The 25,352-nt window shown below is 41.6% G+C and overlaps 3 protein-coding genes across 23 annotated transcripts in view; 1 reads left to right on the top strand and 2 right to left on the bottom strand.

Annotated features, from left to right (window-relative positions):
• Window positions 1-1,719: 1,719 nt before the first annotated feature.
• LOC135093276 (coatomer subunit gamma-2-like) lies at window positions 1,720-15,921 on the bottom strand. Its single transcript, XM_063992396.1, has 17 exons — window positions 15,782-15,921; window positions 14,725-14,848; window positions 12,545-12,783; window positions 12,079-12,198; window positions 11,313-11,479; window positions 11,071-11,200; window positions 10,412-10,626; window positions 9,444-9,675; window positions 9,149-9,308; window positions 8,849-8,994; window positions 8,426-8,627; window positions 7,931-8,111; window positions 7,359-7,506; window positions 4,896-5,067; window positions 4,404-4,498; window positions 3,600-3,837; window positions 1,720-2,158 (listed from the first exon to the last, which is right to left on the bottom strand). Exons 2-17 carry the CDS (start codon window positions 14,765-14,767, stop codon window positions 2,028-2,030), a joined length of 2,619 nt encoding a protein of 872 aa, XP_063848466.1. The 5' UTR covers window positions 14,768-14,848; window positions 15,782-15,921; the 3' UTR covers window positions 1,720-2,027.
• Window positions 15,881-22,547, top strand: LOC135093278 (isopentenyl-diphosphate Delta-isomerase 1-like). Of its 2 annotated transcripts, none has more exons than XM_063992398.1 (4): window positions 15,881-16,024; window positions 18,438-18,530; window positions 19,649-19,906; window positions 20,381-22,547. In XM_063992398.1, the coding sequence occupies exons 2-4, from the start codon at window positions 18,444-18,446 to the stop codon at window positions 20,846-20,848; spliced, it is 813 nt and encodes a 270-aa protein (XP_063848468.1). In that variant the 5' UTR covers window positions 15,881-16,024; window positions 18,438-18,443; the 3' UTR covers window positions 20,849-22,547. The 2 variants fall into 2 exon arrangements, with proteins under 2 accessions (XP_063848468.1, XP_063848469.1); XM_063992399.1 differs by having other exon boundaries at window positions 15,912-16,054.
• The window catches only part of LOC135093273 (ATP-dependent 6-phosphofructokinase-like), a 62,706-nt gene continuing 59,576 nt past the window's right edge, over window positions 22,223-25,352 (bottom strand). For all 20 annotated transcript variants that reach the window (XM_063992383.1, XM_063992391.1, XM_063992377.1 and 17 more), the window contains one exon: window positions 22,223-24,571. In XM_063992383.1, the coding sequence (XP_063848453.1) occupies window positions 24,403-24,571 (169 nt within the window). In that variant the 3' untranslated portion in view covers window positions 22,223-24,402. The remainder of the gene's footprint in view (window positions 24,572-25,352) is intronic.

The raw sequence follows: 25,352 nt of genomic DNA, 5'->3' as shown, positions 1-25,352 counted from the left end.
GACAAGTGGAAACTTAAGATGTTAACTCCCAGGAGTGGAGTCTAAAGACCTGTGGTGATGTTGATTACAGTGTTGAAGGCAGGCTTTTTCAACACTCCATGTGCCTCACAACTGCTCCAATTTCATGCAGCAGGGCTGTGTCCATTGTCATGCAGAGGGTGAAGGACATACGACTTATGACAGATGATGTTCCACGTTATGATGTGACTCTGTCATAACTATGACACATCATATATGAAGAATACAACCGCTGCTGTTGTATTATTTTCTTGGTAATGAGTAAGCTTAGGATAGTTATGCATTTGCATATATGCATATACAAATGCATGATTTGAGTATATTTAAACAAATGGATATTTGTAATTTTTTCCCTATGGCCTATTTTGAAAAGTTCTTGCATGTTTATGATAAGTATTCTGTATATAATAGTATTTTCAATTTTAACATTTTGTAAGTCTCATAATAAGTAATTTAATAACTAGTTTTGAACAGGATTAGGCTACATATTTCATAAGTGGAATGCATATTTTACCATATTCTAATACATATTTGCATGCATATTTAACTCATTTTAAGTGCATAATTATCCTAAGCCTAGTAATGAATGTGATACATGATTCCTAAGAGGAAGGTGAGATGAGTGATATTGCCACAGAGAGAGAGAGAGAGAGAGAGAGAGAAACACAAATGTAATAGTATTTTTGATAGGGAATAGGAGGAAGATGAGGAGGAGGAAGCTACACATCCTTCCTTGACAATGTTCAGAGGTGACTGACATGCTGCAGCAGTGTGGACACTCGGTGCTGCGTTGAACACTGCCATCTGCCTCATGCAGCGCTGTACAAGGCCCAGAGTGTACCTAACCTAAGGAATAGGCATCACAGTACAGATAGCAGTGGAGCAGGGTACAACAATCAAGACTTTGTATTGTGGAGAAATGAATTATCTGAGAGGGGCATGTGGTGACAAAATGGGAGGGTGAGAACAATGAGTGTGTGAGATGTGGTATGAGCACCAGTGCAAATTATGTACATTTTGTAGCAGAATGAGTGAAAGGTAATACACTGAGATAGTATGAACATAATGAGATGATGAAGATCAAAGAGCTTGTAAGTCAAGTGTATGTAAGTGTATGTATTAGTGTTAATAGGAGAGGAAGGCCAATTAGAAGATGGTAAGGTAGGATAAAAATGTAGAAATGAGAAGAAGTGTTAATAAAGGCCAAGTGCTTGAACAAATTGTTTGGATGGGGAGAGCTGGAGGTGCTTCTGCCATGGCCACCCCAATGGGAAATGCTCCCAGAAGTAGCAAGGCATCATACACAGAGGCAGCAGTGTGAAGATATGAAAACAAAGACGGCAGAATGAGATGCTGTGGATGGACTTGACATGACATTGCACATACCATCCTGTTGGACAAGGTGCTATCAAATGATGAAAACAGACCTACTTGAGGATCAAAACCTACTCTTGAAAACCATATAATGTTAATTTACTTTCTCTGTGTCCTATTGTCTGGAAAAGACAAGTTATCTTCATATTACCAATACATCAAAGATAACCATTTTATTTATATGTGCTTCCACTTGTGTGTGTGCCTGAGGGTAATGGGAGGTCCAGTCTTTGTCCCGTGTGGTCAAGCACTGGAGCAAGGCAACATGTTGTCATGCCACTGTATTGTTCAAGAAGCAAGCAGTAGGTGGGATTAAGAACACTGTGATCCTTGAAGTCCATTTTAATATTGTTATTCATTGGCTTTTTTAAGATAAACTGTAACATAAAGCAAACAAAAAAGGTCCCTTTGCAGTGATTAAGAATATCACATTCATAATAATAATAAAAATAATAATAATAATAATAATAATAATAATAATAATAATAATAATAATAATAATAACAGACAACACAACTTAACCCTACCGTAGTGCTTCAGTGTGTTCATAGATACTATGGGAAAATATTTCAATACATATATCCTGTTCTTTCTGCATATAGACAACACCTACACTCCTCCCCTGGCTGACCACCTTAACCAACAGCTGACGCGATGACCTCAGAAACCTCAGGATCATCAGAGCGAACAGTCAGCTGCATGGTGACTCCATCGGCCAGGGCAAGCTTGGCCCTCACCAATACCTCATGGCCTCCTCGGTAGGTGCCTGGGGGGAAGGAAGAGAGGATATGTTAAGTGAGGACAAGGAAAGGAAATAAAGTTAGGGAGAAACACAAGAGAAAACACTGATGAAATACGGGAAGAACTAAAGCATCAGATAACAAGGGAATCGTGTGAGGCCTTCCATATCAGAAGAGCTGATTGCTTCAACCTACCAAATGTTCAATTTCTGATAGACCATTATACAATTCAAGGTGTCTATCTTGTGTAAATAAATAAACAACCCTTCTCCCTGATGAGAAGAAAATATAAGCTCTGACCTGCAGCCAGTAAAATTTTGTCTAAAAGAGACATTGCTTTAGAATGGCTGTTAGTTTCTTCTGCCTTATTGCTGGGATACTGCAGCTCCCCAATCACTGTGGCTATTTCACTATCACACACACACAGAGAGAGAGAGAGAGAGAGAGAGAGAGAGAGAGAGAGAGAGAGAGAGAGAGAGAGAGAGAGAGAGAGAGAGAGAGAGAGAGAGAGAGAGAGAGAGAGAGAGAGAGAGAGAGAGAGAGAGAGAGAGAGAGAGAGAGAGAGAGAGAGAGAGAGAGAGAGAGAGAGAGAGAGAGAGAGAGAGAGAGAGAGAGAGAGAGAGAGAGAGAGGGGGGGGGGGGGGGGAGGGGGGCCAGCAAATGACTAAAGGACCAAAACCCTAAGCAATAATGGGTAAATATATTACATAAATAATAAGTTAATTTTTTAGACAATAAATGTGTAACAACAATACTAAGCCCAAAATTGATGTTTTCGGGAAAACTTAAAAAGTTATTGCTAGAAGTTATTTAAGCTATTACTGTGCTTAACTTTTCTATTTTGCATGAGCAGCCCTGCTAAAACCAGGAGGCCTCATATATGCAACCTGCCACCTGAAGGGAGAGAGGACTGATGCTTACTGACCATGATATACAACAGTCACCTGTATAGCACCAAGGTCTTTTTGCATCATGTCCTGACAGCAGAACTGTTTTACCCCTGCAGTACCACCAAAGGGCCATAATTTTCCTGCATCTAAAGGTAATGCCAGTCATGCATTCACAGCTGCCTTCCATTGATTTCCACCAGGCAGGATCAGGCATGCTTCCCAGCAGGCATGTAATGCTCTCTTTGCAATGTCATCCATCCCATTCATGGGCTTTCTTGTAGCCTTACTCCTCTTACATATGATCCTGTTATTCTCTTCAATACCCGCTCCTTTTCCATCCTCTTCCTGTGCCCAATGTATCATAACACTCCCTATTCTGCTTGATCAGTCAACACATTTCCAATATCACTTATCTGCAATTAGTCACTTTTCACATCTCTCAGGCATCATCTCCATTACATTCAATGTTGCCTATGTCACAATACAGTTGGCAGAATGTAAGCTTCCAAAATACAGGTTTACCTATCACATGGCACCTAGTTTTAACAGCAGACACCACCAATACTTCATATCCAACCTGCAAGGTATAGGGTGTGGGAGCTCTTGCCCTCTGGAATGCGGTCTGATCGGTCACAAGGATGCATGCCAAGAAACTGTGTAATCTGTGTCACTGCCTCCTCCAGGGTGCTCATGGCAGACAAGGCAAAGGTGTCCTCCAGCTCATTGGTGGCACCCAGCTCCTCCCAGCCAGCTGCAAAGTTGCTGCGTGCTGCTCGCTGCACGTGGTCTGCAACAGTGATCTCCACATCTTCCAGCTGAGGAACAATGCAAAAGTTTAAAAAAGGTGAAGACTGCCAGTTCTGTGTGATTCTTTCCAGATTTTTCTCTATGTATGCAAAGAAAGGTGAAGGAAAGAGTCTGGCTGTACTTTCCTTGGCTATAATGGAAAATGAGTCACAAGGTGGAAAAAAGATAATTCCTACACTTGTAGTACATCAAGTACCTCAGCAATGTGCAAAACAAAATGTTCAGTTTGGCATGGTTGCCAGTGAAAATTACAGCAACAAGAAATACATGTTCATAATGATTGCAGCTCAAAGTTGCTCTGGGCTTTACCTTGAATGACAAATTACCTCACTGCCAATACTATGATGTCAGCAAATAACCAGACAATAATGAAACCTTACAAGAAACACACACACACACTCATAAAGAAATACATGTATCAAGCAATTATAAGAACACCACCACCACACCTCATTACCCATCATGCCATGTCACACCATCCCTCTCACATCATACAAGGCACAACATAATACACTATACTGTCATCCTCAGTCACCACCACCACCACCACCACCACCTCATTGCCACCACTCACCGTGTAGTCATCTTCATAACCTTCATCTGTATCAGGTTCCCCAGTGGCTGGATCACAGTCCCTGACGGTGAACTTGAGAGTTGCTGAGAGGGTGCCTGGGAGAGGAAAATGACGTGGGGGTTAATGGGGCTCAGGAAAAGAAGAGGACAGAAACTAAAGAAAAGACAAGATTAACTCTTTCTTTTCTCTTCTGTGTCTCCATGCAACCAAACAACTTTCACAGTGAAGATTAATGAAGGATGATCAAAGCAGTAAAATAGAGCAGCAAAAACTTACAGACACACATACAAACACAAATATGCAGAAATAAAGACAAGTAAAAATGGGATGGGGACAAAATTATACAAAGCATCTTCATTACATCACCTGTTTACACCTAATAGAGACTGGTATTGTGGAAGTGAAAAGCATCAGTATAAAACCAAAACAATATGGAGCTAAGCATGAACCTCACATTACAGCAACAACCATGAGAACATCATATTTCCTCACCAGTAGTGGACATGATATCTTCGGGAATGGGCAGGAGGATATAGCAGGAGCCAGGCTGTGAGTAGGGCAGGGAGGCACAGGGGAGGGATGTCTGCACTACCCACCCCTCGCCATCCACCACCACGCTGACAGACTCCAGCAGCTGGTCGTTGAGGGTGTTAGTGCAGTCAAACTGGAAAGGGAAGGATAGGTGAGCAATGAGTGCATGGTGATGGGAGGGAAAGAGGAGGTGAACACATGAGACCTGTCTTTGTGTGCCGAGCACATAACAGAGGTGATAGTGTCTGGCATGGAGGCGTGCATTCCTCACTCTTTTTCTCGACCTAAACCTTTCAAACCTTGGTTTAACACAGCTTGTTCTCGTGCTATACATGATAGAGAGGTAGCCCACAAAAGGTACTTAAGCCTTCCATCACCAGAATCTCATGCACTTTATATTTCTGCCTGGAACCATGCCAAGTCTGTTCTCCAACTACCCAAAAACTCCTTCATTAACAGCGTCAAAATCTTTCAAGATCTAACTCCCCTCGTGACTTCTGGCATCTAGCCAAAAATATCTCCAATAACTTTGCTTCTACTTCTTTCCCTCCTTTATTTCAACCAGATGGCACCACTGCTATCACATCTATCTCTAAAGCTGAACTCTTTGCTCAAACCTTTGCTAAAAACTCTACCTTGGACAATTCTGGGCTTGTTCCTCTCCTCCACCCTCTGACTACTTCATGCTACCTATTAAAATTCTTCGCAATGATGCTTTCCATGCCCTCACTGGCCTAAACGCTCAGGAGGTTTATGGACCTGATGAGGTCCCTCCTATTGTTCTCCGAAACTGTGCCTCCGTGCTTGCACCTTGCCTAGCCAAACTCTTTCAGCTCTGCTTGTCAACATCTACCTTTCTTTCTTGCTGTAAGTTTGCCTACATTCAGCCTGTTCCTAAAAAGGGTGACTGTTGTAATCCCTCAAACTACCATCCTATTGCTTTAATTTTCTGCTTATTTGAAGCTTTTGAATCTATCCTAAACAGGAAGATTCTTAAACATCTATCTCTTCACAGCCTTCTATCTGATCGCCAGTATGGATTCCGTCAAGGTTGCTCTACTGGTGATCTGGCTTTCCTTACTGAGTCTTGGTCATCCTCTTTTAGAGATTTTGGCGAAATTTTTGCAGTTGCCTTGGACATATCAAAAGCTTTTGATAGAGTCTGGCACAAAGCTTTGATTTCCGTACTACCCTCCTATGGCTTCTATCCTTCTCTGTTACTTCATCTCAAGTTTCCTTACTGACTGTTCTATTGCTGCTGTGGTAGACAGTCACTGTTCTTCTGCTAAATCTATTAACAGTGGTGTTCCTCAGGGTTCTGTCCTGTCACTCACTCTCTTCTTATTATTCATCAATGACCTAAACCAAACTTCTTGCCCTATCCACTCCTATGCTGATGATACCACCCTGCACTTTTCCAAGTCTTTTCATAGATGTCCAACCCTTCAGGAAGTAAACATTTCAGGCAGGGAAGCTTAAATTTCTGATTGGGGCAAAGCAAACTTGGTATTGCTCAATGCTTCAAAAACTCATTCCTCCATCTATTAACTTGACACAATGTTCCAGACAACTATCCTTTCTTTTTCAATGATACTCAACTGTCCCCCACTTCTACACTGAATATCCTTGGTCTATTCTTTACTTATAATTTGAACTGGAAACTTCACATCTCATCTCTAGCTAAAACAGCTTCTATGAAGTTAGGCATTCTGAGACATCTCTGCCAGTTTTTCTGACACCCCCTAGCTGCTAACTTTGTACAAGGGCCTTATCCGTCCACGTATGGAGTATGCTTCACATGTCGGGGGGATTCCACTCATGCCGCTCTTCTAGACAGGATGGAATCAAAAGCTTTTCGTCTCGTCAACTCCTCTCCTCTAACTGACTGTCTTCAGCCCCCCTCTCTCTCTCTCATCGCTGCAATGTTGCATTTGTAGCTGTCTTCTACTGCTATTTTCATGCTAATTGCTCTTCTGATTTTGCTATAGTCTGTTCAGAGCATGAAGTCCGTTCAAGGTGTGGCAGATTCTGAAATTCCCATGAGTGCAACGCTGCCAGTTCGTCGGCCAATCATTGGATTAACAGTCTGTCTCCCTTCCTTCACACCTGTTTATCATATATATATATATATATATATATACACACACACAAACACACACACACACCTACGTGGGAGTGCTAATCCCTTTTAATGATACCCCACCACCACTACCACCACTACCAGGACAGCATGGCAACATGGGAAAAAATATTTGCCACTTCATAGAATTTATACAAATCGCAGTAATAATCCTAAACATCAACACTCATTGTACTATGAGAGAGAGAGAGAGAGAGAGAGAGAGAGAGAGAGAAGGGGTAGGATACAACAGCACATGATGGCAAGACACAAATAAACACAAAAGTACCACCACCACCATTCACCTGCAAGACAATGTGGTTCTGGAAGGTGTGCTTGATGCAGCGGACCATGTACTCTGTCTCCGCTTCTGTCAACTCCACTGGCGTTGAAGACTTGAACAGCGGGCCAAGGTGTGCAAACTGGGGAATGGCGGACAGCTGCTCAGCATACCTGGGGGAGGGTGAAGGGAAGGCACTGAAGGATGGAAGGAGTGAAGGGCAAATGGTGGGCCATCTGGTGACGCTATACAAGTGCATTACAAAAGTTCTATTGCTTATCCTTGCAATATCTTGGTCACAATAACCATGACACATTTATGTCAATTAGCACTGAATAAAAGTAACAGAAAGACTAGAAAACTGGAAGATAATCAGGTGGAGGAAATTAGGATATGGTGAAAGGAACATAGAGCATCAACCAACTTTTCGTGCGTTGGGACAGTTAATTAAGGAGGAATTGGCACAGAGAAGAAAGAACATAGAGCATCAGGTAAGTTTTTGTGTTGGTGAATTAATTAGAAAGGAAGGAAGGACTGGCAATTCATGAGTAAGGAAGAATTAGCACATGGGAGAAGGAACACAGAACATCAACAAACTTTTCATGTGTTGGGACAACGCGTTCTTCCTGGGGAGGTGCCACTTCCATGATGCTGGGAGCCTTCTTCTCCTCCTGTGGTGGCGGAGCAGTGGGCACCATGCGGGTCTCAAAGGGCTCGACAGCGGGACTCTGCAGGTACTGGACCAATGCTCGCTCCAGACTGGGCAGGGCAAACTGAGGTAGGGAAAGGAGGAAAGAGAGTGAAGTAATCTTGTGCTCATCTACTGCATGCTGCTGAGGATTGTGAGTGAGCTCCTGTTGTCTTTAGTGCACAAAGATGTCTGTTTCTGGTAACTAAATGGGATGAGACCACATATGTGTCTATTCATGCACACTATAGCATCTCTCTCTCTCTCTCTCTCTCTCTTTCTCTCTCAAATGCAATCTGAGAACTTGACATTTCACAGGGTACCTATTCCATGCTTCTGGTAGTTTTAGAGATCATTCATGAATCATCAACAAAGTGTGAGTGTGCATGTGTGTCTCACCTGAGGGGGATTGAGGATGTAGCGGTGGATGAGGGTTGAGTCGCGTGTGGCCAGGATGGCGTGGTAGTAAGTGGCCCTGTCCCGCACCTCATCCTCAGTGTCCATCATGCACCGCTGCAGCAGCACTAGGATGTTGGGCAGCAGACCCTCACACTGAGCTCCAAACTTAGCCAACACCGACACTGCTGCTGCTCGGACTGCTGCGTTCTGGTGGTGGGGAACAGTACAGTGTGCTGTGAGGGGCTACAAGACTACAATGATTAATGAAGGGGATCTCAAGCACCAAGTTATATGTTGAGGCCCCTTAAGATTGGGGCTAGGTTATGAATATACACATTCTTAGAACCTTACATATTTTAGGTACATTTCCATATAACCATAATACTAAATGACCCATTTTCACATCACACACACACACACACACTTACCTCCAGGATGACTCTGTTGTACACGAAGCGGATGTACCTTGATGGCTGGCGTGTGCGTGGTCCCTCCCGCCCCAGCAGGTGGATGATGCGCACGGCCAGGGTGGTGTGCTCGCAGTCCTCAATGAACTCACACAGGTGGTCCAGCCCTGTGTGAAGGGCAATGGATGAGTTGTGCTCACTCTCATTGTCCCTTTCTAACTCAGTCTAACTCAGAGCTTAACAATCAAAGCTAGTGCATAGTTTGAGACATTTAAGATGTGTGTTTTTTCTTATGAATCTGGGTAAATTTTTTTTTCTCACCCTTCTCCTTGGCCTCAGGGTTGTCCTCAATGATGGTGATGATGGTGCTGGCAATGGCCTCCTTGTAAGGCAGACCTCCCTCGCTGCGCAGCATGTCTGCCAGCTGGCCCATCAGCACAGCCTGCTTCCTTGGATACTTCAGTGCCAGGGAACGCAGTGCCTGCAGATCAGGAGGAAGACCACGATGGCAGTTAAATAATGATCATAGTGTATCATATGAAAACATGAGCAATAGCATCCCACTCCACTCTACTGCACTGATGGGCACATACACAAACATTGACAGAACACTCACCTCCACAACCACAATCTTGAACTCATCTGATATATCATTGAGGAAGGAGGAGATGGACTTCATGAGACGGTCAACAGAGCCTTCTGAGCCTGTCTTGAGAAGGGTGGTGATGGCGAGTGTGGCAATGGACCGGTTCACATCCTGGATCAGGTTTTCCAGGTCCAGGTTGCAGGCAGTGACAGCATTGGGGTGTGTCATTGCTACCTTGCTCAGGGTGCGCACTGCTGCAAACCTGTGAATACAGTTGATGGGTGGTAATTAAGAGGATATGCAGCAAGTAAATAAGATGAACAGCCAAGAGTACACCCATACAAGCCTTGCTTGCAATGTCTGATTGATACTGGTCATTGAAGCAGTGGTGCCATAAAGATAAAATAAGAGACATGTGCTATAGCTGCATGTGGCCTCAGCACTCATCCCTCTCTCGGCCTCTGAGCCTGAGCTGGGTGATATCCATCACCCTGGTGCACAGGACCACTGTGAAATCAGGGTTTCCACAGTTTACCTTCACCAGGTTTCCTCAGGTACCTACATATCAACCAACTCAAAAGAAGGATGAACAGCTGGGTGAGCTGTGTGCTGGCTACCACAGCCTGAATTGGAATTGGAAACTGTGGACTCACAGCTAGATGCCCTAGCCATTACACCATGGAGGTCCACAGTAGTTTCATAGGTTGCAGATCATCAATGGCTTTATTATTACTTTTCACATGTATATGATAATTGTAGTGAAATTATTAATTTTGACATGCTTGCATACTCATTATGTAAAGTGTAATTGTGTGAGAAAATGCATTTGTTAAAACATGCTTTTTCTTAGTACAGTTGATAGGAAAATATTTTCAATATTACTAAGATTAAGCTCCATCTAACAATGTAGTGCCTTAAAGTGTACAACACATTAAAGATGTTGCCGTGTTATCTACATCATATTAACCAATCCATTCATCTGTCCCTTTGGGCCTCACCTGAGGGTGGGCTTGGGGCTGGACAGGAAGAGCTGCAGCACAGAGATGGCCGGGGGAAGGTCCCGAGCTGAAGAGCGCTTGAGGGTAACGATGGCGTTGGCTGCCTCATAGGTCACCATCTCAGCCTTGTGGCGCAGCATGGACTCCAGGAAGTCTGACAGTCGGGAGTCATAGCCAATTTCATCCTCTTCAATGAGCCGCGCAACAATACGTATCTGTGGGCATGAGGGTGTGTGAGGCATTATTCAACTGGCTGTAGTATGCATGCACCAAGCTGTGTTCATATTATGTTGTCTCCACAATATGCTCCTGGATCTCTCTTCATGCATCTGTTTCCAAGGCATGATATACTCTACCAGCTAAATCATGGTAAAACTGGCTCTACACAAACAACTCATTAAACTTTTGTTACATTTTTTAAAAAGAAACCATTATATCTTATTTGTTTGATTAGTTTATCATCACTCATAAATATGTTCATAAATCTAATAACAGTAACCTTTTAAAAATAATTACAATTCATACAGATATATTACATTCAAATACAATGTATGAATACAATACAAATGAAACACTACAACAACAACAGCAACTCATAATCATAACTACTACTACTACTACTGTTACATGCAACAACAGTGACCATCACTGGCACTCACCAGGAGACAGATGGCATAGGGTGAGCGCAGGCTGGAGGAGGTAAGTTTGGACACCAGCTTGGTCACAGCCAACTTGTCTGATTTGCGGAGCTGGTGTAGTACCCCCAGCGCGTGGAACTGCACCATCACACTGAAACACCACCACCACACATGTTATTATTCACCTACTAAGAGGACTTCACTATTAGACACACCTTCATGCTACCTCCCTTTCCTGAAACAGCAAGACCTCCCTCACTCACCAGTCTGAGCTGAGGGCCTCCTGCACCTCAGAGACCCAGCGCTTCACCACCTCTGGGGACTCCTTCAGAATGTGGCGGCAAGACACCAGGGCAGCGCTGCTCACTCCTGGGGCACGGTCCACGATGGCCTGCTTCATGTAGCGGTCAATGGCTTGCATCATGGAGGCCTGCATGGGGCGAGGGAAGGAAGGGATGGATGTGAGGCAGGGAAGTGAAGTGATGTCATTAAATATTTCTTATATGGCAGCACAACAACTAAGGTCATATAGTGTCAGATTACATAAATGCATAAGAATACTAATAACAATAAAATGCAAAATAACAGTAACAAAAATAAGGTGTAGTTCAAGTTTTAAAGGAATAAAAAAAATATAAGCCAAAAACTACAAATTAAGTGGGCACTGGACTGTGGTGCTGAGTGGTGATGCTATGTTCAAGGTTGAATGGTTTGATATCAGTGAGAGAGAATAAAAGACATGGTGTGGGTATGTGAGTGGCAGTATGGATAGGTGAATGAGCATCAGGGTAAATGAGTCAGTGAATGAATGAATGGATAAGTGAATGGATGATTAGTGAATGAGTAGTGTTTTTAAGCTGGTGGGTAAGTGGATGAGTCAATCAGGGAATAAAGTGTTTAAGTGGGACAAATGGATCAATGAGTTCATGACAAAATGAATCAGTGAGGATGAGTGTGTGAAAGAATGATAGTTAATGAGCAAAAGTGTGTGTTTGTGTGTGTGTGTGTATGTGTGTGTGCCATTCTTACATCAGTGATCCGGCAGAGGGCCCGAATGGAGGGTGCCCGGTACTGGTCCTCCCGGCCGGTCATGTCCTTGGTAAGGGAAGAGGTGACAATGATGGTGTCCTCTGCAATGTTGCACAGCTCCTGCAGGATGGTGGGAAGGGAAGGCCGGGTTAACCTGCTGCACCAGAACTAACTTTGGCTTCACCTGAAGTATTACCACTATAGCAAAAGCTTAAAACCCTTTCACTACTAAATAAATTATCCCTTTAATATATTTGAGACACCAATTTTATAGTTATGTCTTAAATAATTTCATAACAAAGAAAAAAATCAACTTTGTTTTCTCTTTTGTCTCCTGACAAGCAAACACTTCTTACACTAAAGGTTAATAAAGAATGACCACATCAGTACATACAAGGGTTGAAGACCAGCACACACACACGCACACACCCCATTTATTATTAATATTACTATAACACAGACGCACCTTGATGCCGAGGTACACAAGGCGGCGCAGCACCAGGTCATTACTCTGGAAAAGCTTGGTCATGGCAAAGAAGGCGTCGGTGGCCTCCTTGGTGGCCAGCGTCTCGCCCTGGTTCAGCAGGTACAGGATCTTGGTGAGGACATGGGTGCTGCGCTTCACGTTCACTGGTGTCTCGTTGAACACCCGCGCCTCCTGCAGCACAGACGTCTTGTCCGTGCTGTGGTACGGGTTTCCGCCCCCTGTGTGCACCGAGAGCAAGATGGGTGGGTGGTACAGGGATCAGCAAGGTACTCACACTTATGGCTTTCACTGTGCCTCAGTATAGAAATGGATGACATACACCTCATTCAGTATTCCAATAAGTATCAGCTTTTCAAATACAGGCAAACACAAAATGAGTTGTATTCTTAGAAAAATGTTTATAAACCAAATATCATAGATTTAGCAATTTTCTACTACCATAGACTTGCATCATGTTGAAAAAAGATGTATAACATGAACATTAATCACATACAAACAAAGTTTCACAAAAAAAAAAAAAAAAAATACTCACAAATAGGCATACACATACATATATATCATAAATAATGCATGAATATAAAGATTCTGAAGGCATCATTCAGCATATGAAACTTTATGTGTATGTATGTATGAAAAATGTTTATAACTTGAATATGGTTTGCAATGCATGTGTTTGTGATGATACAGCTTGCCGGAGCAATGTGGTGGAGGTCTTGAGAAGTGTTCAGGTCTGAATGAAGACTGAGCACCACAGAATACCCAATGCATGGGATTCCTGTTGCATGTGGGATGTGTGTTTCAAGTACCACATTTGTTACTACACTAGACATGATTCATCTAAAAAAAAAAAAAAGGAATGCAAAAATCTTTTTATAGCTTTCTTTCCTGATATACCTGACAAATAAATCCAAACTCCACCATGATGTCACACGCTGGTGATGCCACACAGTGATGCTACAAGTCCACTGGTGTTGCAACAAACACTGATGCATCATGGACCAGACTGACCTACAAAGGTGTAGTGATGAAGGACATTTTTAATACCATTTAACAAGCCTCTCTTATTCATACTGAATCTACTAAATGTAATCTGAAGTGGAAACTTGACAGATGACCATGTGAGACATGACTACTGTTGACATCATTGTAAAAATAACAAGTGAAATGTTCTGTGAGTTGCAAGTCTTTTTCTGGAAAAAGAGACTTTTTTCAACAAGATTTCATGTTTTTCTCACAGAGGTATTTTTTTTTCCAAAGACATGTTATCACTCACAATTTCATTTTTAAGCATCAAAATTATTCTAGAGAGAGTCCATAGCTCTGACTAACCTATCCTCTCAATCCTCTAGGGTCATCCTAAATATCTTGAGAGCCTTTACTAAATAATAATAATAAATGAGGTGGAGATACTCTTGTGTTATTTCCTTATCAAAGTGATGGAAACTGGTGCCTAGGTGTGGGTGGCTGATGCAGCACAGACAGCAAAGTACTGCTTGGGACAACATTTCAAGCAGGCTAATCTCAGCCCTCAGCAGTTAATGTCCTGAAATCTTTCACTGCTGCCAGTAAACATTCCCAATTGTGGGTCAACAAAGAGCTGGCAATGGTTGATGGCACAATGGCCATCAAATGTTACTGTCACAGGGAGGAAGTTCAAAATAATCTGTCTGTGCTCACACTCCGGAGAGCTCCTCCTCATACTCGGACAGTGAAAAAAAGAAAAATATTATGGGTACTATACAAATAATTACTAATTTAGAAACCGACTATTTAATTCTAGGCAAAGGTGATTATCATTTTTATTAAATCGTGATCTACACAATGAAGGGATTAGTCATGAAATTAATGAAGTGAATTACTCTAAATCTAACCTAACTCGCGGATAATTTTATATCAATATCCGAAAATAATCTAATGTCTATGTTCACTTTTGGCACAGCTGCTCCTGATGCCCGGACAAATTGTGAAAAAAAATACACCTTAAAACAGGAAACATCAGCATTATTACAACCACAACTGTTATTATTTGTCAAGAATCTGGGACGAGGGAAGGAGGGAGGTCCGTCATAACTCATGTCCCTCTCTGCTGGCGCCACCACAACACATGGAGACACTCATGAAGGTGTGAACAGGTCATGCTCACCACTCAGGGTACTCACCATCCTCCTCGTCCTTTTTAATTTGCTTGAAGGAACCGATCATGACGTGCCGCCCCGGTCAGCTGTCAGTGTTGTTATGGCCACGTCCACCCAGCCGGCGCGATGGTTCTCTTCCTTGCTTCCACTTCCATACATTCCAATAAATAGTCTAAATCACCCTTTGCCTCTAAATACGTTGTGTTTATATATATATATATATATATATATATATATATATATATATATATATATATATATATATATATATATATATATATATATATATATATATATATATATATATATATATATACTTTTTTTCATCATCCTTTTGGAGTTCTAAACATTGTTAATGTGATCAATCTTCGTGAAAAAAAACATTTTTCTTCACATTTTAGACTAAAATAAAGGGAAACTGGATATTTTTACGTCTTATTTATTTATCTATTTAATCATTCACTTATCTATTTATCCTTTTTCAGTGATGGAGAGATCAAGAAAATAGGAGAGAAGAGAAGGACATAGCGGGACTGTCCTCAGGGTGAGGAGAGGTGAAGGATGAGGAAAGGAGGGAGGGAAAATACAATAAAAGAAAATAATTAATGCAGGGAAAAGAAGGAGGACCGAGAGAAGAGGAATTTGACATGCCCTACGCAGACCGTTAATCAATGATACCGTAGCTAATACTCCCTAAGACTTAAAACTACATACCCATCAGTCATAGAAGAATAAAAGAACTCTCATTATTCATAGACACAACAATACATACAACAAAGCCCCTGGAGGCGTGTCTGAAGATTTATATCAGTTTTCTTTCAAAGGCGAGATAGGAGAGGGAGGAAGGAAAGGCGGAAATTCCTTCATTTACCAGTGCGAGGAGGCAGGAAGCACGAGGAAGATCATCTATTAAATGGCATGTTAGGAAAGAAGTAAATTGACAGTAGAAATAAAGGACGAAGGGGTGAAGTGGAGAGGGGAGGCGAGCCGTTATAAAGGCGAACAGCTGTGATGTAAACAGAGCCACGTAAAAATAACTGAATGTCATTTATACGCAGCTGGTAGTGGTAAGGCGCCTCACCATGTGACCTTGCCGGGAGCGTTCGTATCGGCAGATCTTGGGGAAGGAAAAGGAGAGAGGCACAAGTAGAGGCAGCCCCAGACAGTGAAGCAAGCAGCACCCAGCAGTGTCCAGCCAGCGAGTGATGTGAAGCACCTCAGTTTCACCCGAACCGTCGCCTCAGTCCTGGCTTCTTCTGGCTGCTGAGGGCGTGTAGTGGCGAGGCGAGTCACTAGACACCAGTGCCCATATCTACTACGTGAGGTACACTAAGCACTCAACATTGACAACTCGGTATGTATATATATATATATATATATATATATATATATATATATATATATATATATATATATATATATATATATATATATATATATATATATATATATTTTATTTTTTTTTTTTTTGTATTGATAAGAAGTCCGCCTCCCATTTTCGAATGTTTTGGGAAGGGATGAAAATCAAGTTAAATATGGGCGTTCAGTAAGGAAATTTCTATTAACATTCTGAATTTCCCAAACCTAGCCGAGGGTGCAGTGTTCCCCTCCTGGAACCCCCCTTGCTAGGACGTTAACCAAGCATAACCTAACCTAACCTAACAAGTGACCTCAAAAATTATAACGTTATGCCTTGCTGGTGTGAGCTACTGATGTGAGTCACCAGTGTGGCGTGGAGATTCTCAGGCCGCTGCAGGCGGGTACAGTTTGGCGGCTTCCTTAATGAATATGTGGAACCTCTTCTTTATGCATTGCATCTTAAACATTGCTGTTGCTAAATATCCCACATGGTGACTTTTTTCCCTGCCGAACACTGGCACTTTTCACTTCACCTCCCTCCACTGGCTAGCCATATTAACAAATGACATTAAGCCTCTATCAGAATGTTCATCTGTCATGTTTCTAAAACAAATGAAAAGTATAACTGAACCTACTGTGAAAGTTGTAATTGGTGGTTTCATGAATGGCAGCATGTGATTGGAGGGGTCAGCTCTATAGATACCATGAAACCTAATATGCTGCTACCCACAAGTCCCAGTTGTGAACAACAGAAAAACATTGAAATATTTACTCTTGACTGGTGCAGAGCTTGCTGGACTTAGAAAATGTTGAATTTTGCCACACTTGAGTGCTATAACAGCCACACTAAACACTTGCCCCTCGGTTTTTTTATGTTTTTGGCAAGATCGCCGAGCCTTGTATGTGACGTGAGTTTTGTGCCTGTATGTTACACGGATGTCATTTCCAGATTAACTATTTTTATATGATTTATTTATTTTCTTTATTTTTCAATTATGTGTAGTGCATCCCTCAAATTTTGAGACTAAACTATTTGTTCTCTGATGTATTTCAGCGTGTTTTGAACTAGTTTTGGTCTGGTTCTAGTCTAATTTTAATGAATATGACTTTTTTTTTTTTTTCAATGTAGATTTGATAATGTATTATGATCATGGAATCAGGGTGAGCAAGTCAGTACTAAAATACTGAGTAGTTTTCAAGAAACAAATATGATCATATGAGGAGCTGGGGACACACAGTGCTGGGACATCAACAATAAGACCTGCCAATACACTCAATGACTGCTTGTAGCTGCCTAAGTAGTAGAATGAGCCACAGAATGTCTGTAGATGTTAGGTAACATAATATTTGTGTTTTTTTTTATGATCATGACATCTCAAAAATATTTAATACCCATCAATATGTTAGATTTACATGTCTTTAATGAAGATAGTCAAAACAAGATAGCCATCATGTTTTGTCTCATTGCAGTATAGAAATATGCTTACATGAGACTTCTAGAAGGGGCCGCCTTCAGGCCAGTGACTCCAGGTGGTGCTGGAGATACTGGCCTGCTTCTGTATGTTTTTTTTTTTTTGTTCCTTCAATATTTTATCCATTTCTCTCTCTCTCTCTCTCTCTCTCTCTCTCTCTCTCTCTCTCTCTCTCTCTCTCTCTCTCTCTCTCTCTCTCTCTCTCTCTCTCTCTCTCTCTCTCTCTCTCTCTCTCTCTCTCCAAAACTTATCACTATGCATTGACCACTTCATCAGGCAGGCTGCTCCAGGTGTTGACCACCCTTTTGGTTAGAGCACATTTCTTCTTGTCTGACTGCCTTCCTCTTAGAAAGATTCCTACAGTGTTGTTTTGTTCCTTCATCTTCTTGCTTGACAAATACCTCATAACAAATGTCATCATAAACTCTACTCATTATCTTAATGGCTTCTATCATGTTTCCATATACTATTCAGTATGCCTATGAAATATGGAAGCTGGAGTCCCTGTATTCTTGCTGTGTCCCTTTTGGTCACCTGTCTAACCAACCTGTCTAATAAACCAACAAACCCATCTAATCAACATCTGGAACCTGATGAAGTGGTGAATGCATAGTGATATAAGTTTTGAAAAAAAGAAAAAAAAAACTTAAGGAACAAAAAAATAAACAAACAAACAAATACAGTGGCAATATTTTTCCAGCCAAGTCACAGTGTGTGTGGCCAGACTTTGTCCCCATGTCTACCTAATTTCATGTCTGCAAATATCATAGTGTTCACAGTTTAAGCTGTCACTACAATGAAGCATCATGTCCAGATGAGAGAAAACAGGCTGTTTATTTGCTAAGTAAAACTCTTGGTGGAGGTCTTACAAGGAGAGAATGCTAACACTTTCCCCCTTCCCTGCAGAGCACCATGCTGGCCCTGGGCAGGAGGGTGGGCACTGCAATGCAGTGGTCTTTGGGGCGGCTCACCAGAGTGACACCATCTGCCTCAGTCCTGGTAGGTGTTGTGCTGCACTGTGCTTGCTTAGATTGTCAACCCTGGACATGGCAGGAATTTACAGATTCTGTGATCATTGAGGGAATAAGAATGATTGTTATTTCAGGATTTTTTTTAAGTGTAGTCAGTGGTGGAATAAGTTTATAGTTTCATATTCTTATATTAACAATTGTTTTTTTTTTTTTTGTTTTTTTAATATGCTAGTCAGTTTTTTGGTTTTCATATTCCCAATATTTCATTGTTATATTATAGTTTTTTTTTTCCTAATTTCTCTCATTTTCCAATAATATTTTCTCCACTTTAGTCCTCTTAATTGTTGCTGCTGCAAGTCAGTGATAAATTTTTGTACAATTATTTTCACAATCACAAGCGTATTCAGTCATATATTACATTTCTCCTCAGTTTTTCTCATATTAATGGCAGTGTTTTTTGCTTCTGTAATCTTGGCCATGCCTGGTTTGTGTTGACATTACTATGGTGTATAGATAGATAGTTTTACAGAAGCTAACCAAATTGCATTTTACAGCATTTTTTGAACTTTGAAATTTTACTAACAATTATAATTTAACTTGAATGGGATGGTGGGTTGCAGTTCTTTAACACACAGATTATAGAAGCAGTATATTCTTCATGAGGCAGAATGACAAAAATAACTTGCAAGGGCTTCTTCCTGCCTTACTCACACTCAACTTTTGTATATCATTATCTCATTCCACATGACCAAGCCATCCACCACCTCTACTACTCCACAATTCATTCCTTCACCTCTAACAGACCAACCTTCATGGCTTTCATCCTCCATCCTTTTGATGTCATAAGCATCTCTCAAGCAAGTCATCTTTACTGCCTTACTTCTTCACCCTTGATCTTATCCAACATTGGTCTCACTCACATTATGTCAGTGTTGGCACTGTTATGCTGTCATTCATTGCCTTTATTTCTGTACTCAGCCCTAGCTTAATCATGCACCCTAAAGATGCTGACACTCTCTAAAATCCTGATTGTGCACAAAACTATTCTGTACTTACTTAAAACTGAAAGTAAATACAATTGAGTCAACAAATAGATAACAATAAATAACATATTACTGGCCTTCCTCTCTCTACCTGCACATTCAGCCCCAGCGTAGCCACAGCAGCAGCAGCAGCAGCAACCAGAGGCAGCAGTGCATGGAGGAGGACCTTGACCCACAGCAGCTGGCCCTTCTCGAGGAGCCGTGCATCCTGGTGGACGAGGCTGATGTCCCCCTTGGCGCGGCCTCCAAGCGGCAGTGCCACCTGATGCGGGGCGGCTCCTCACCTCTCCACCGTGCCTTCAGTGTCTTTCTCTTCAACTCTGCCGGGGAGCTGCTGGTGCACCGCCGTGCACACACCAAGGTGACTGTGCTGGGGAATGCTGGACTGGAACTGTTTGTAATTCATAATTTTTTAATGTCTGTAATATCCTTGTTTTAATCTTATTATTAGTTCAGTAATACCTGGTTTTTACTGTTCATACACCAAACTTTATTTTGATTTCTTTGATTTCTTCTCTGAGTTGTGATGTATACTTTTCTGTGGATCCCCATTTTCAAAGTAATCCTTCAGAACACATGATGATCATCATGGCATACCATCAACATCATTTCATATATCAGCTATCAACATTTTTTTAATAAGAGTGAAGTTGATAACAGTAGAAAATCTTGTCCTGAACTTGTTAACTCATGAAGTAATTTTTTTCCTGGACTGCTTATGCATTCACAAGACATAGGAGCAAGTCATGAGCTGAATATACACTTGAATATGCTACATATTTGCTGTTTTTAACAAATAGGAACATGAAATACAATACATGATGCTTGTCCTCAGATCACCTTCCCTGGACACTACACCAACACATGCTGCTCTCACCCGCTGCACACACCGCAGGAGACCATCGAGGAGGGGGCTCTGGGGGTGAGGAACGCTGCACAGAGACGCTTGGAATTTGAGCTTGGCATCCCCCAGGAGCAGGCCAGGCCAAGCGACTTCACTTACCTCACTCGCATCCACTACGCAAGCCCCTCTGATGGCATGTGGGGCGAGCACGAGATGGACTATATCCTCTTTCTGCAGAAGGATGTCACACTCAACCCCAATGATAATGAGGTGGAGGATGTGCAGTATGTGAAGAGGGAAGACTTTGAGAGGTTCTTGAGGGGGTTGCAGGAGAGCAACATTCCAATCACTCCTTGGTTTGCTCTCATCGCCCAGAAGTTTCTGCCTCTGTGGTGGAAGAACTTGGATGCCCTTGACAGGTTCACTGACCACCACAACATTCACCATTTGTTGGAGTGACACCTGCCTTCCTTGTCTATCATCTGTCTTGCTCCATCTTCCTTTTCTCACTCAGCCTAGAGGTTTGGTGGTAAATCTTTATTTTTCTATGTAGATTTCCCTTTTCATGTACCACTACTCTTCTTACTCCACACTGGCACTCTTTGTAAACACTGATTACTTTTTTTTCTGAAATGTAGGCTCAAAAATTTTTCTGAATGGATGTGAAATTACTAGATGGATTTTTCATAATTTACAAGTCACGATCTGAAGAGATTTTGGGTATCTCATGGTAAAACTTGTAATTTTAATTAGGAATAGCTCTCTGGCTTGGAGGAGGGAGTTGCTAGGCACCGCATAACCATTAGCTCTTATTAAATCTCCCCAGGTTTTGTGAACGTTTTGGGGAATAATAGGGATTGCACCTGCTCCAATTTCACTATCTCTGCCACTGATTTTTAGTGGATCAACAAGAAAGTTGGATTATGAGTAGGTGCTTCACTGTGGTGCAGTATTATTTCTCACCGGGCTTTTTTTTTAGAAGTTCCCATAAGTTCCAGTTGCTTTGTGAAGCACAGAGATTGTTGTTGTGGAGACCAGTGCCACAAGATGTGTTAGGGCCCCAAGGACTTTTTGCAGTTTAGTTGATACAGTCTTGGTATATAACTTAACATGTGGTAGGTGGCACACCTTGACCACCAAATTCTTAGCATGTTGCAAAAGTATACTAAAAGGGATAGAACAAGGGAATTGAGGACTTTCCTTGGTATTACTTGTGATATGTCTCCTTTCATCCTGTAGACCCTGTTCACCCAGGAGAGAAGAGGCACAGGATATGGAATAAGGGGTTGTGATCTTGCAGCTCAAGTGTGGAAGACCAGCAATCTTGCCCTCCTCTCTGTGTGTGTGTGTGTGTGTGTGTGTGTGTGTGTGCATTTTTTTTTTGCAGAAGCAGTAAGCTAGAAATCTTGTGTTTCTGTTGATGTGAATGAATCCTTGCAACTTGAGACTAGTAATATTGCGGGCAGTATGAAAAGTGATTGACAGTTAATGACAAAACAGTAATTGATGACATAGGTTGAAAGCTTGCATTGCAGATTAAGGGCTGTGGTTAAAGAATTATGATAATGTGTTAGTACTGAACTTCCTACCTGCACTGATTGGAGGAGTGTCTCCTTTGAAGGGAAATTAGAACCAGTCTGTCAGGTTCAGTAGTGTCACCTCATGAAATTTATCCATTGACATGTAAACACCAATGAGAATAAGCATTTATTTTACCAGACAGACTGATTTTTTATTTGATTTTGATTTTGTTTCCTGCACAAAGGTACATTCATGATAATGGTAAAATATTATATAGTTTGAAGGTTTCACAAAATATTTCCATGACACTCCTTAAAGATATAATTTCATTTATTTGTCTTCTGTCAACACACTAGGGACATACATATGTATGGCAAAGTTCAGGAAATACCTGTTTTATGTAACTATTCTCAGTGAACAGTTTTTTTTCCTTTACATCTATCTTGTCATCATGGTGATGTGTGTTGGATACAAGTTTCGGCTTAAGGTTACTGTGTGTACTACTTGGATTACTGGGCTATGGCACGATCCAACCATTCTCTGATCAACAAAAACTAATCTCAAAGAAAAGATAAAATCTGTGATGAGTTACTGCATTGCATGTAAAATCTGAATAATATTTTTTTATGCCTAGAAATCCTGAATGCTCATTTACCTTCCTCTGTAACATATACACAAACTTGTATACCATGGGAGATCCAATACTGTGAGTTCAATTACAGTATAAACACTAACTCATGGCAACCCTTATTTCCATTATGCAACTCCTGACTAGATGCTCTACATGCTGACTTGAACATGTCAGTAGTCCCTAATGCTCCCTCCAGTGAAATACACTCCTCTTACACATCTAAAAACATGATAAACTTTGGCATTCAGAAAAAAAATAGATATAAACAGCAGACATTAGAAACTAACAGACATGTGTACCTTTCAAATCAAGCAGTAACAGCAGCACACCACCACCTGTGTGGCATTCATAACTGCTCCTGTTTTACCTATGTTCTAACATTGTAAGCCGACAGTCCAGCAGGAGTAGTATAAATATGCTAATCATCAGACTGGCAATATTATAGATAAAATAATTTCATAATTAGGATACATCACAGGGGTTCCGTCCATGATAGTCTTCAGTTACAAAATAAATATGTGTGATAATGAACTAATTTGCTGTCTGTGTTTGTGACAGAGTCTTGCCTGAGGCCCCTACAAAATATGTTTCTGTGACACAATACCTAAGCTTGTATAAAAAAAAAAAAAAAAAAAAAAATTTGCTTCATGAGTTAAGATGATGTCTCAACCAGAAATGTATCATGTTATCAGAAGCCTATTCAGGTAACAGGGCCTTTGAAATGTCTTACAGTGAGTTACAGATTTAAGGGAAAAAATATAACTGATAACAAGTGTACTTGACAACAATGAACTATGCAATTGACATTTCAGGCATTCTCTCCCATGACAAACAAAGGCAGTGAGTTTTTATATGCTTCCTATAGATTCTAGAGGCAGGATGGGTGCGAGATGCACTTTGCTGAGTACATCACTACTAGCAGAGGGTAAACAGGCTACAAGAGAGGTATTCAGAACAAACACCACTGAAGCCACACAACTCATTTCAATTTTTGCTATCACTGCTGCTGTCTCATCCCCTCTCCCTCCCAGCCATGGAGAGGGAAGCTCTGCTGTTTACAACAACACATCACTGTGTCACCGACCCATTGTGAGGTGACACATACCACACACTCCTCTTATTGGCTCACAAGACTACAGCCATCCAGGTTTGTTAATATGGCAGATCACAACCAATAACTTTTCTACATCCAACCCTCTTTCTCCTTAATGTCTTTTGGATAACTTAAATACTATTAATAAGTCCATGACAGAAATAAAGGGAGTTGCTTCTAATGCCCAAATTGCTCAACCAAGAGTGGAAGGAGATTTCACAGTGTTGCATGAGGCGAGCCCAGCAGCAGCAGCAGCAGCAGCAGCAGTTCTCACCTAGCACCAGCACCTCACTTCACAAGTTAATTAATTAAAAATCCTATGTACATTATGAGGCCTGCCATGGGTGACATGAGACTTCAACAACAGTGGCAGTCTGTGACTTCTTGTGCCCTTCTTGAACTCAAAACATGAATGAAAGAATTACACAACACAACCTGATCTCCAGGGACTAAGTACAGTAAGTGAACAGTTTCAGTGACTTGACATGACACACACACATTACAAGAACACGATGGCTTTTGATGCTTAGAAGCTCTGGCAGGCTGAAGCAACATGTAAAATTTTCATAAATTTCTAGAGATAACAAAAAGCCTGATAAGTCTAGTGACTAATTTTCAATAACAAGCAATGTGACCCATCAGAGACCAGGCTGGGATGAGATGGACCATAAGAAATGTGACTACTGTGAAGGAAAGTCAGGTAGAGATGAAACACTGCTGCACTCAGACCCACATCACCAGTGGAGATTTGTTTGGTATGGAGAAATTCTAGTCGAGTGCTTCCTCCACCTCCTTGACAACAATACCCTCCTCATGGTAGGCAGCTTCATGCTTGGCCAAGATACGCAGGAGAGACCTCAGCTTGAGCCACCACTGCTCCTTGGGGATGCGGCGCTCCCAGTCTGTGCGTTCCTTGAGGTCGATCACAGGCTGGAACCTGAGGAAGGCAAAAGGTTAAATTTCCCTTCAATAAATATAACCAGAACACTGATCAAGTATTCATGGTATTAATCAAAATACTGCTCGCATTAATTTACTCTGTGAAAATATAACATAAAAGGAAAGGCAAAGACAAAGACTTGTCAAGGCTATCCTATCCTTGGAGGAGAGGTCAAGCAGATAATGAGAATTTCACCATAATACTTTTGCACAGTAGTATGGCAACCATGCCACCCACCATATTGTGAGCTGTGCTACTTTGTGGTGCAGTCACCCTGGGTGGGTAACCACATAGCCAATCCAGAGACAGGTGTGGAGTGTTTGTCTCTGAGACTCCTAGATGTTGCAGGAGGTGAGTTTAGGGCTTAGAGAGAGATTTATGTGGGTAGAGATTCTAGAGGGAGTGAATTGTGATGAGCAAAGTGGTTAAAGGAGTGAGTAAGTGGATTGGGTTTTTAGCTGCCAACAGGTACAGGCAAACTGTAGTGGCAGGACAGTCAGGGCTAACCAACCTTACTTGTCCTGTCAGGGATTTGACCCCTGGCCAATCCCTCTCTTGGCTATCTCTGATGTCAATTTTTCAGTGTTTTTTAAAACATAGGTGTCACCACTGCCATCACTGTAATAATACCCACTGTTTTGAAACACTCAGAAATTTACATCAGATTGAACCTTTGACAGGAAACTCAGCACATATCTTATAAAAGGTTGAGTGAATGAGTGCATCCTTTTGCTCTCAAGTGAAAGGGGACTAAAACACCAGAGTCCCTAATGATAAA

Source organism: Scylla paramamosain, chromosome 42 (genome assembly GCF_035594125.1).
Source record: "Scylla paramamosain isolate STU-SP2022 chromosome 42, ASM3559412v1, whole genome shotgun sequence".
NCBI classification, from domain to species: domain Eukaryota; kingdom Metazoa; phylum Arthropoda; class Malacostraca; order Decapoda; family Portunidae; genus Scylla; species Scylla paramamosain.
This window is presented reverse-complemented; position numbering and strand designations above follow the sequence as displayed.